Source organism: Chiloscyllium plagiosum, chromosome 28 (genome assembly GCF_004010195.1).
Source record: "Chiloscyllium plagiosum isolate BGI_BamShark_2017 chromosome 28, ASM401019v2, whole genome shotgun sequence".
NCBI classification, from domain to species: Eukaryota; Metazoa; Chordata; class Chondrichthyes; order Orectolobiformes; family Hemiscylliidae; genus Chiloscyllium; species Chiloscyllium plagiosum.
Genome location: NC_057737.1, coordinates 16916022 through 16927638, shown reverse-complemented (window position 1 = coordinate 16927638; position 11617 = coordinate 16916022). Strand labels below are relative to the sequence as shown.

The 11617-nt window shown below is 43.7% G+C and overlaps 1 protein-coding gene across 1 annotated transcript in view; it reads left to right on the top strand.

The window, feature by feature from the left end:
• Window positions 1-7743: 7743 nt before the first annotated feature.
• The window catches only part of LOC122563995 (protein ABHD15-like), a 12842-nt gene continuing 8968 nt past the window's right edge, over window positions 7744-11617 (top strand). Inside the window, exon 1 of the mRNA XM_043718407.1 lies at window positions 7744-8825. Within this exon, the coding sequence (XP_043574342.1) occupies window positions 8056-8825 (770 nt within the window). The 5' untranslated portion in view covers window positions 7744-8055. The remainder of the gene's footprint in view (window positions 8826-11617) is intronic.

The following is an 11617-nucleotide window of genomic DNA, read 5'->3' as shown; positions in this document are numbered from 1 at the left end:
AGCATGTCTTCCTTTCTTTCATGTGTTATATTAATTAAAAAGCACTGTCTCAAAATAATGTTTGTTAAATTTGTTATGACTCACCACTATGAGAACTGTCACTCCTGTTGTTCAAAAAAATCTCCGACAGCTCATTTGCATCATAATTAATTGGAGTTGGGTAATGCATGACCTCTTCCTCTGATCTATTCTACACTACCCACACCAGTTTATATGGTCATTAAAAATACACTCTAACGCTCTTCTTTTTTGTGTATGTGAGTAACTAATTTAACAACTACCTCTTTGACATTTAAATTTGGGTTTACAAATTTGATACGATGGTGTCATCTGTATATGTATGTAATTTAACAAAAACACCAAAATGAAACAGTTTATCTATGCAGCAGAGAAACCAAAAGCATTAGAATTTATTACATTCCCATTTTGACACTCCTCTATCTTATAACACTCTTACATTATGTTAAATGGAGGGAATATACATCAAACATAACTTTAGTGTGATGTCAAGTTTGGTTTGGATCAATTATTCCATTTAAAAACTTTACACAGAGTTGTTTAAAACTTCTAGAATTAATAGCTCTTCCCAAACACAAAATGTTTTAAATTAGCCATGAATATTTCCATGCAGCTACTAACGTACTGTAGGTAACCTCAACTCTAAAACAATGTTGTTCATTGGCAAATAAGGAACTAATTAGTAAGTCAACAACACAGAAAGATACAGAAATCAGATGGATTTACATTATCTCTCCCACCCAGGGTCTCATTTCACTCCCCTAAACCTTGTATCGTATCTCACTGAATTTATTGAGTTTTTTGAAGAAGTAACAAAGAGGATTGATGAGGGCAGAGCGGTGGATGTGATCTATGTGGACTTCAGTAAGGCATTCAACAAGGTTCATCATGGTAGACCAGTCAGCAAGGTTACATCACATGGAATACAGAGAGAACGAGCCATTTGGATACAAAACAGGCTCTCAGGTATAAGACAAAGGGTGGTGGTAGAGGGTTGTTTTTCAGACTGGAGGCCTGTGACCAGTGGTGTGCCACAAGGATCGGTGATGGGTCCACTACTTTTCATCATTTATATAAATGATTTGGATATGAACATTGAAGGTATAATTAGTAAGTTTGCAGATGACACCAAAATTGGAGGTGTAGTGGACAGCAAAGAAGATTGCCTCAGAGTACAACAGGATCTTGATCAGATGGGCCAATGGGCCGGGGAGTGGCAGATGGCATTTAATTTAGATAAATGCGAGGTGCTGCATTTTGGAAAGGCAAATTAGAGCAAGAATTATATACTTAATGGTAAGGCTTTGGGAGTGTTGCTGAACAAAGAGATTTTGGAGTGTTGGTTCATAGTTCCTTGAAAGTGGAGTCACAGGTAGATAGGATAGTGAAGAAGGCATTTGCTACGCTTTCCTTTATTGGTCAGAGTATTGAGTACAGGAGTTGGGAGGTCATGTAATGGCTGTACAGGACATTGGTTAGGCCACTTTTGAAATATTTTGTGCAATTCTGATCTCCCTGATGTTGTGAAACTTGAAAGGGTTCAGAAAAGACTTACAAGTATGTTGCCAGGGTTGGAGGATTTGAGCTATAAGGAAAGACTGAATAGACTGGGGCTGTTTTCCCTGGAGGGTCAGAGGCTGAGGGGTGACCTGAAAGAGATTTATAAACTCATGAGAGGCATGAATAAGGTAATATCCAAGATCATTTCCCTGGGGTGGGGGAGTCCAGAACTAGAGGGCATAGGTTTAAGGTGGGGGGGGGGGGCAGGGTAAAGCTTTAAAAGGGACCTAAGGGACAACTTTTTCACAAAGAGGGTGGTTCATGTGTGGAATGAGCTGCCAGAGGAAGTGGTGGAAGCTGGTACAATTAAAAGGCATCTGAATGGGTGTATGAATAGAAAGAGTTTAGAGTAATATGGGGGTGAAAAGAGTACGACTGAATAAAGACCAAAAAGGGGAATTATACATGGAGGCAGGAGCATAGCTTAAGTGTTAAAATGAGTACATCGCATCTGTCTTTCAAAAGAGAAGGATTCTGCCCAGATCACAGTGACAGAGGAGGAAACACAGTCACTACCAGGGTTCCAAATTAATAAGTAAGAAGTCTGGAATAGATTGTTTGTAGCGAGTTTTCAGAGGACTTGTAGCTCAGGTTGAGGTTCTAGATGTAAGTTTGCTCGCTGAGCTGGAAGGTTTGTTTTCAACACGTTTCGTCACCGTACAAGGTAACATCATTAGTGAGCCTCCGGTGAGCTTCCAGCTCAGCAAGCAAACTTACATCTGGACTGTTGGTATTTAAAATATGTCACCTGGACCAGATGGGATCCATCCAAAGATTTTGAAGGAAGTGAGGTTGGAAATTGTGAGCTCACTGGCCATAATCTTTTAGGTCAAAAGTCAAATGACACCAGGTTATAGTCCAATGTGTTTATTGGACTATAACCTGGTGTCATGTGACTTTTGACCTTGCCCACCCCAGTCTGATGCCACATCATAATTTAACAATCTTTCCTGGAATTGGGCAGCCGCTGGAAGACTGGAGAATTGAAAACATTACAGTTTTGTTCAAGAAAGGTTGTAAGGATTATCCCAGCAATTACACTCCAGTTTATCATCAGTGGGAGGGAAGCTTCTGGAAGCAATTATTTAAAATAGAATTAGTACTTACATGGAAAAAGGTGGGTCGATGATGAACAAGTCAGTATGGATTTCCAAAGGAGCAGCTGTATTTAACTAACTTGGTGTTTACTGAAAAGGTAAAGTAAAGACTTGGTGAGCGTATTGCAGTTGATGTGATATACGTGGATCGCCAGCAAGGATTTAATACAGTGCCACACAACAGACTTGTCCCGAAAGTTAAGGTCATGGTATCAAAAGGGAAGTAGCAACTTGGATACAAAATTGCCGAATGATAGGAGACAGAGAGTAATGGTCACTGGATATTGTTTGGGCTGGAGGAGGTTCGCAGTGGTGTTGTCCAAGGGTTGATATTGAGATCTTTGCTTTACCTGATATATTAATGATCTGCATCTTGGTATGCAGGGACTAATTTCAACATTTGTAGTTAACACAAAACTTGGAAGAATGTAAACTGAGAGGAGGACAGACTGGAACTCCAAAAGGACACTGACAAGTTGCTGGAGTTGGCAGATAGGTGTCAGATAAGGCAGCACTTTGGTAGCAAGAATTTTGAAAATCAATGTAAAAAAGGGGGTATAATTCTAAAGGGGTATAGGAACAGAGGGACCTGGCTGTATAAGTGCACAGATCATTGAAGGTAGCAGGAGAAATGGAGAGAGCAGTTAACAAAGGATACAGTGTGCTCAGCTTGTACAAGTGTCTGGTACAGGTTCACCTCCCTGCTCTTGTACCTTTGCTCCTGTTAATATTGTACAAGATGCTTGTTAGACCATAGCTGGAGTATTGTATACAGTTGTGGGTGCTGAATGCATTGGAGACAGTGCAGAAATGATTTGCACAAATATTTCCAGGAATGAGGAACTTTAGTTTTGAGGATAGATTGGAGAAATTGGGACTGTTCTTCCTTGGAGATACTTGACAGAGATTATGAGAGGGCTGGATAGGGAATGGCTGTTTTGACTCAAAAAATGAACAAGAAGTAGAGGGCATAGATTTAAAGTGATGTCCTAAAGGAGCAAGGGTGATGTGAGAAAAAACATTTTCACACAGTGAGTAGTTTAGGCTATGGAATATACTGCTTGGAAATGCGGTGGAGGCAGATTTAATTGAACCAATCAAGAGGCAGGTGGAGAAAATAATTTTAACAAGCATATGGAAAATGCTTGTACCTTTGGAGAAGGAGTACGCGGTGTCCATCAATACTCTCAATGTTTTTCGAGACAAGTGGGCACCACGGGGGATAGAGTGGTTTAATTTCCCCTCCAACTCCATTTTGAATTAGTCCCTGCCCTCTCTCCCTAAGCCCCACCCTCTCTTTGATGGTTTGCATTGGCCTTAATGGGCTTTTCTTGTTAAAATTCAATTGGTTACAGGGTACGTTTAATGGTGATGGTTATTAGATGACAAAAAAATCGGATTCTGGACTTGATGGAATCCAATAGCAAGGAACTCATGACGATCTTTTTAAACACTGGTTCAATCTTAACTGCATCTAATCTGGGCACTACAATTTAGGCAGAATAGAAAGGCTTCAAATCAATGGCCCCTATTGACAGGATGCAGAACTGGGCTGATAAGTGGCAGATGGAGTTCAACCTTGAAAAGTGTGAAGTCATTCACTTTGGAAGGTCGCATTTCAATGCAGAATACAGGGTTAAAGGCAGGATTCTTGGTATTGTGGAGGAACAGAGGGATCTTGGGGTATATAGATGCCTCAAAAATGCCACCCAGGTTGATAGGGTGGTTTAGAAGGCATATAGTGTGTTGGCTTTCATTAGCAGGGAAATTGAGTTTCAGAGCCATGAGGTTATGCTGCAGCTCTGTAGAGTCCTGGTTAGACCACATTTGGAATATTGTGTCTAGTTCTGGTCGCTTCATTATAGGAAAGATGTAGAGGTTTTAGAGAGGGTGCAGAGGAGAAAGGCATGTCTGATGAAGGGCATGTCTGATGAAGAAACGTTGAGAGAGCTAGGGCTTTTCTCATTGGAGAGAAGAAGGATGAGAGGTGACTTGATAGAAGTGTACAAGATGATGAAGGGCATAGAAAGAGTGGATACCCAGAGACATTTTCCCGTGGCGGAATTGTATACTATGAGGGGCATAATTTTAAGGTGATTGGAGGAAGGTTTGGGGGAGATGTCAGAGGTCAGTTCTTTACACAGAGAGTGTTGGGTGCCTGGAATGCATTGCCAATGGAGGTAGTAGAGTCAGATACATTAGGGACATTTAAGCAACTCTTGGATAGACACATGGAAGATGTACAATGAAGGGAATGTAGGTTAGTCTGATCTTAGAGTAGGATAAAAGGCCAGCACAACATTGAGAGTCAAAGGGCCTGTTCTGTGCTGTACTGTTCTATGTTCTATGGTGCAGGAAAGATTTATGAAAATTCTTCCAAGGATGAGAGATTGCAGTGACACAAATTGATTTTAGAGATAGAGGTTTTCAGAATCAGGAGGATTTTAGATAGAGGAGATAGAGAGAAAATGTTCCCATTGGAGGAAGGGTCCAGAACCAAAGAACTTCAAATTGAGGTGATTGGCAAAAGAACCAAGGTGTCACAAAGCAAAATGATTTTGTATAGGGAATGGCTACAATCTGGAATATGCTGTCTGAAAGTGCAAAGGAGGCAGACTCAAAATTAAAAAAAAAAGGGCTGGAGAAACTCAGCAGGTCTGGCAGAACTTGTCACACTGAAATAGATGAGAAAGTAAGTTACAGTGAAAAAATAAGAAACTTACAAATGGATATGAATAGGTAAGGTTAAAGGGCCAAAACTCAGCAGATGGAGTTTAACGTGGATATGTGTGAGATTATCCATTTTGGGTAGAAGGGGAAAAGGCAGTGTTTTATCAAATTATAGGGACACTTCAAATTGCTTTGTGCTCAAGGATCTGGGTGTTTTCATGCGTGAGTTGCAGAAACCTTATACGCAGGTATAGCAGGTAATAAAGATAGCAAATGGAATTTTGCCATTTATTGCTAAAGGATTGGAGCATAAAAGCAGGGAAGTAGTGATGCAACTGTTCAAGGCACTGGTGAGACCACAATTGGAGTACTGCAGGCAGATGTAGTCCCCTTTCTTGAGGAAGGAAGTAGTTGCATTGTGGGCAGTTCAGTGAAAGGTCACTAAATTAATTCCAGAGATGAAAGTTTGTCTTATGAGAAGAGATTGAGCAGTTTTGGCTTATATGCACTAGAGTCAAGAGTGTGGTGCTGGAAAAGCACAGCAGGTCAGGCAGAATTTCATAATGAAGGGCTTCTGCCCAAAACATCAACTCTCCTGCTGTTTGGATGTTGCCTGACCTGCTGTGCTTTTCCAGCACCACACTCTCGACTCTGATCTCCAACATCTGCAGTCCTCCGATATGCACTCGAGTTTGGAAAGATGAGAGGGGTTCTAATTGAGGCATATGAGATACTAATGGGGATTTATAAAGTAGACGTAGAACAGATGTTTCCTGTTGTGGGGCAATCTAGAATGAGATGTCATAGTATTAAGATAAAGGGAGGCAGATTTAAAACAGAGGAGGAGGAATTACTTCTTTCATAGTGTCATGAACCTTTGTAATTCACTACCCCAGACGCAGTGGACACTGGGACACTGATCAAATTCAAGAATATTGAGACAGGTACACAATCCTTTATCTGAAATCCTTGACGCCAGTTGTTGTTCGGAATTCAGAATTTTTTGGATTCTGGAACAAATGACATTTTCACAGTGAAATTTTTAAAAGGTTATCTAAACAGCAGATGCACGTGTGAACAGTCCGAGCGCTGAGACACATTTGACACATGCCAGTGCTGGGCAACTCCTCCACGTCATGTCTGAGTGAAGTGGTTTGAGTGGGTGAGGAGTTGGGTCACCTGTTCGCTCGCCAAAATGAACTGCACACTTCATGAAAAAAATTTCGGTTTTTGGAGCTTTTCAGATTTTGGAATTTCAGATAAAGGATTGTGTACCTGTAATGAGTTGAAGGATTATGGAGAATGGGCAGTAAAATGGTGTTGAGGCAGAGATGAGGTCAGCCATGATACTATGAAATGGTGGAGTAGACTCCAGGGACTGAATAGTCTACACCTTCTCCTGGTTGTTAAACAAAAATAATATTGAGGTGAATCCTTGCTTTCAAAAGTGCACTGACTAATTATAAGATGGAGGAGAAATAAATACAATGCTACTATAAAGGATGAGGACAGAGATCACAGGACGTCAGGTTAAAGTCTAACAGGTTTATTTGAAATCACAAGCTTTCAGAGTGCTTCTCCTTCATTGGGTGAAGTGAGGAAGGAACTGCGCTCTGAAAGCTTGTGATTTCTAATCAACCTGTTGGACTATAACCTGGTGTCATGTGACTTCTGACTTTGTTCACCCCAGTCCAACACCAGTATCCCCAAATTATAAAGACTGAAGAAGTGAGGCTCTTGCACAGAACTGGCATGGAATGGATGGGCCAAGTGGTCTGCTTCTATGGTGTAGCCATTCTGCTTTTATTCTAAAACCATCATCACCAGCAATCAAATTAAATGTGCATTCACATTGTTGCCTATTAATGGGGTATTGCTGTGCGCAATTGAGCTCGGGAATGTTTGGCTGAATTTCCAAAGTGATTGTCTGATTGAGGTCCCTTAGCACATTTCAAAAGAACGCGACACAAATGAAGGTTGATTTAAAGAGATTCCTACAGACAGATGATTCTGAAAGCGAAAGTTTTTTTTGGCGGGGAGGAGACACACTTTCCAAAGTAAAACTCGCACCGATCGAGAAGCTCGAGGGAAGAGGTCAAAAAGCCAAGAGGTGAACTGATGAGCTCTTGGCGATTTACATCCACACACATATCCCTCCTCCATTCCCATCAAGACAGCTCTCCAAAAACAAACCAGCGATACGCAGTTTACACTCAAGATCCTAAAGACAGATTCTTCCCCCCCCCCCCCCAAATTTGGATGAATTTACGCAGAGAAAATGATAAAGAGAAAGAGTTGGAGTTCCGGACTTGGTTACAGTGTTCCGGAATGACTGCAGGTCATCCTAAGGCTGAAAGAACAAGTCACTACCAAGTTATCTTCGAAGAGGGGACTGAGGTGGAAGTTTGGACTGTTGGTGAATTCACCATTCTGAACTTATCTCTAGGGAATAGGTAAAAAATTTTGCAATCTTGGTGAGTTCATTAATCTGAATTGATCCTCCATGAGAACGGTGAAAGTTTGGACTGTGCACTCTTTGTGAATTTACTAATATAAACTGATCCTCCAGGAGAGAGGTGCAAGTTTGGACTGTGCACTCTTGGTGAGTTCACTAATCTGAATTGATCTTCCAGGAGAGGGGTGGAAGTTTGGACTGTGTGCCGCACTCTGGCGGTTTCAGCTCTTGCCCCAGTTGGTGAAGGGGTGGGAAATGTTGATCTGGGACATTGCTGTCTGGTTATTGCTGGTCGCTTTGCTGCTCGGACTGTACTTCACCGTCACTTCAGCGACTCGGGAGGCAGACGAGGAGGACAGCGTGCCGCAGCTGATCTGCAAGCCTTCAGCTCTGGCCAGCTACCTGACACAGAACTGTAAGAGCTTCTGGCTGTTCCCGCGGGCGGGCTGGCCGCACCTGCAGAGCGTGTGCAGCGGCGTGTGGCCGGGAGCCGGGAGCCTGCACTTGGTGCGGGAGCACCTTCAGATGTCGGACGGGGGTGTGATCGCTCTGGACTGGGCTGTCCGCGGAGGGGGGGTGGGGGTGGTGGGAGACCGGGGCTCCCCCTCCCCGCTGCCTGTCCTGCTGCTGATCCCCAACAGCCTGGGGGCGGTGAGCGGTCACTGCCGCCGCCTGCTGCAGCTCGCCCTCCGCCGCGGCTACCGGCCCCTGCTCTTCAACCGGCGCCTCCACAACGGGGTGCCGCTCACCAGCCGCCGCCTGCTGCCCCTCGGGGACCCCTCGGACCTGCGGGAGGCCGTCAGCTACATCCGCTACAAGCACCCGCTCGCCCCTCTCTTCGCCGCCAGCGAGAGCACCGGCTCGGCCTTGCTGCTGTCCTACCTGGGCGAGTGCGGCTCCTCCAGCCACATAACGGCAGCCGCCTTCATCTCCCCCATCCTCCGGTGCCAGCAGTGGCTGGAGAATGGGCCGAACGGCCTCTACCGCTGGTTCATGTTGTGCTACCAGAAAACCAGCCTGAGCAGGTAGAGCCCGCACTGGGGGAAGGGGCGGGCGATTTCTCTAAAATCAGTTATGGACTGGAGAGGCGGTATTCCCTAAGCTCTGGGATTTGGATGTGAACCAGTATTCCCTAAAGCCATATTCCCAAAACTTTGGGATTGGAGGCAGTATTCCCTAAACTCTGGGATTGGAATGGGAGATGGTATTCCCTCAAGCCATATCCCCAAAAGTCTGGGGTTGGGATAGGAAGCAGTTTTCCCTAAATTCTGGGATTGGGATGGGAGGTGACATTTCCAAAATCCATATTCCCAAAACTCCAGGATTGGGATGGGAAGTAGTATTGCCTGAACTCTCAGGATTGGAATAAGAGGTAGAATTTGCTAAACTCCAGGAGTGGGATGGGAGGCAGTATTCCCAAACTATGGAATTAGAACGTGGCAGGTTTCCCTGAACTCAAGCATTGGGATGGGAAGTGAAATTCACAAAAAATCAGGATTGGGTTGGCAAGTAGATTATACCTAAAGTTTGGGATTGGAATGTTAAGTAGGATCTTTAACATTTGGGATTGGTGTGGTCAGTGGGGTCCCCCTAAATTCAGAATTGGAATGGGAAGTGGGAATCTCCCAAAACTTTCAGCAAGAATTTTTTTCCCATTTATTCATTTGCTGGTGAGGCCAACATTTATTACATTTTAAAGTAAACAACACCATTCCCACCCACAGTAAGTCTACCAAAGATTAATCAGGGCATGGGTGACTGATGCTAGAAGAACTAGGAAATACTGAGGTGATGGTCTAGCAGCATTATCTCTGGACTGTTAATCTAGAGATCAAGATAATGTTCCAGGGACCAGAGTTCGAATACAACCATGGCATAAATGGAATTTGAATTCAGCAAAAAGTCTGGAATTAAGAGGCGATTGTCAGAAAACCCATCTAGTTCACTAATGTCCTTTAAGAGAAGGAAATGCCATCATTACCCAGTCTGGCCTACATGTGACTCCAGACCCACAGCAATGTATGGTTGACTTGTAACTGCCCTCTGGGTAATTAGGGATAGGCAATAAATGCTGCCTAGTCAGTGACACCTTCATTCCACAAGTGAACAAAAAAAACACCCCAGGGATCCCCGACCCAACTTTCAAAAAAAGTCACCCACTCCTTACTATTTTAAGGTGAACAAATTAATTCCAGCGGCACAGTGGTTAGCACTGCTGCATCACAGCGCCAGGGTCCCAGGTTCGATTCCAGCCTTGGGTAACTATCTGTGTGGAGATTGCACATTCTCCCCGTGTCTGCGTGGGTTTCCTCTAAGTGTTCCGGTTTCCTCCCACAATCCAAAGATGTGCAGGTTAGGTGAATTGGCTATGCTAAAATTGCCCATGGTGGTAGGCGCATTAGTCAGAGGGAAGTGAGTCTGGGTGGGTTACTCTTCGGATGGTCGGGGTGGACTGTAGGGCCTGCTTCCACACTGTTGGGGAATCTAATCTAAATGAAAGTAATGTAAATGTCCTTTCAGGGTTAACAAAAATCAAAATATCAGAGGAATCTTATCAAATTTAAATGTAAATTTCATTTTGTCTGTTTATGATGCTCTGCTCTGCCTCAATAGAATTGTTTACACCACTGCAGCAACAATAAACTAGCAACTAGCAAGTCAAAGCCCCAAGTAACAACTGCTTGCTGGCAGGAACACAGTCCTTGATGGCTGTTGAGTCTGGTTTCTCAGCAACATTGACAGGAAAACAAAACAGTAAGCCCAATGTTAGACAATTCAATAAAGTATCATTATCCACTTGAACTGTGACAAGGCAGTTCTAGAGATTAGTAAAGCTTTGCACTTTGATAGACATTTCAGTATAAACTGCCATATAACACCAGCTCATGGAAGCTTGTGGTGCTAGATAGTACCCCTACCTCTGGCCCAGATAATCTGGGTTCATATCCCACCCGCCTTTGAGATGTGTTATATATATCTGAACAGGTTGATGTTTAAAAAGTAATTTTATAACGCTGTCTCAATTTGATTGCAGTGATTCACATAGACACTGTGCTGAAATCAACTTTGTTTTTGTAGAACTCATTCATGGGACCAGAGTGCCACTACCAAGCCTAATATTTGTTGTGCACCCCTAACTCTCGACAGGTGGTGGTAGTGGGCTAGGCAAAAGTGAGCACTGCAGATGCTGGAGATTAGAGTCAAGATTAGGGTGGTGCTGGAAGAGCAGCATCCGAGGAGCAGGAAAATCGACATTTCGGGCAGGAGCCCCTTTAAGCACAAAGTTAAAAATCGCACAACACCAGGTTATAGAACATAGAACATAGAACAATACAGCACAGAACAGGCCCTTCGGCCCACGATGTTGTGCCGAACTTCTAACCTAGATTAAGTACCCATCCATGTACCTATCCAAATACCGCTTAAAGGTCGCCAATGATTCCGACTCTACCACTCCCACGGGCAGCGCACTCCATGCCCCCACCACTCTCTGGGTAAAGAACCCACCCCTGACATCTCCCCTATACCTTCCACCCTTCACCTTAAATTTATGTCCCCTTGTAACACTCTGTTGTACCCAGGGAAAAAGTTTCTGACTGTCTACTCTATCTATTCCTCTGATCATCTTATAAACCTCTATCAACTCACCCCTCATCCTTCGCCGTTCCAACAAGAAAAGGCCGAGAACTCTCAACCTATCCTCGTACGACTTCCTCTCCATTCCAGGCAACATCCTGGTAAATCTACTCTGCACCCTCTCCAAAGCTTCCACATCTTTCCTAAAGTGAAGCGACCAGAACTGCGCACAGTACTCCAA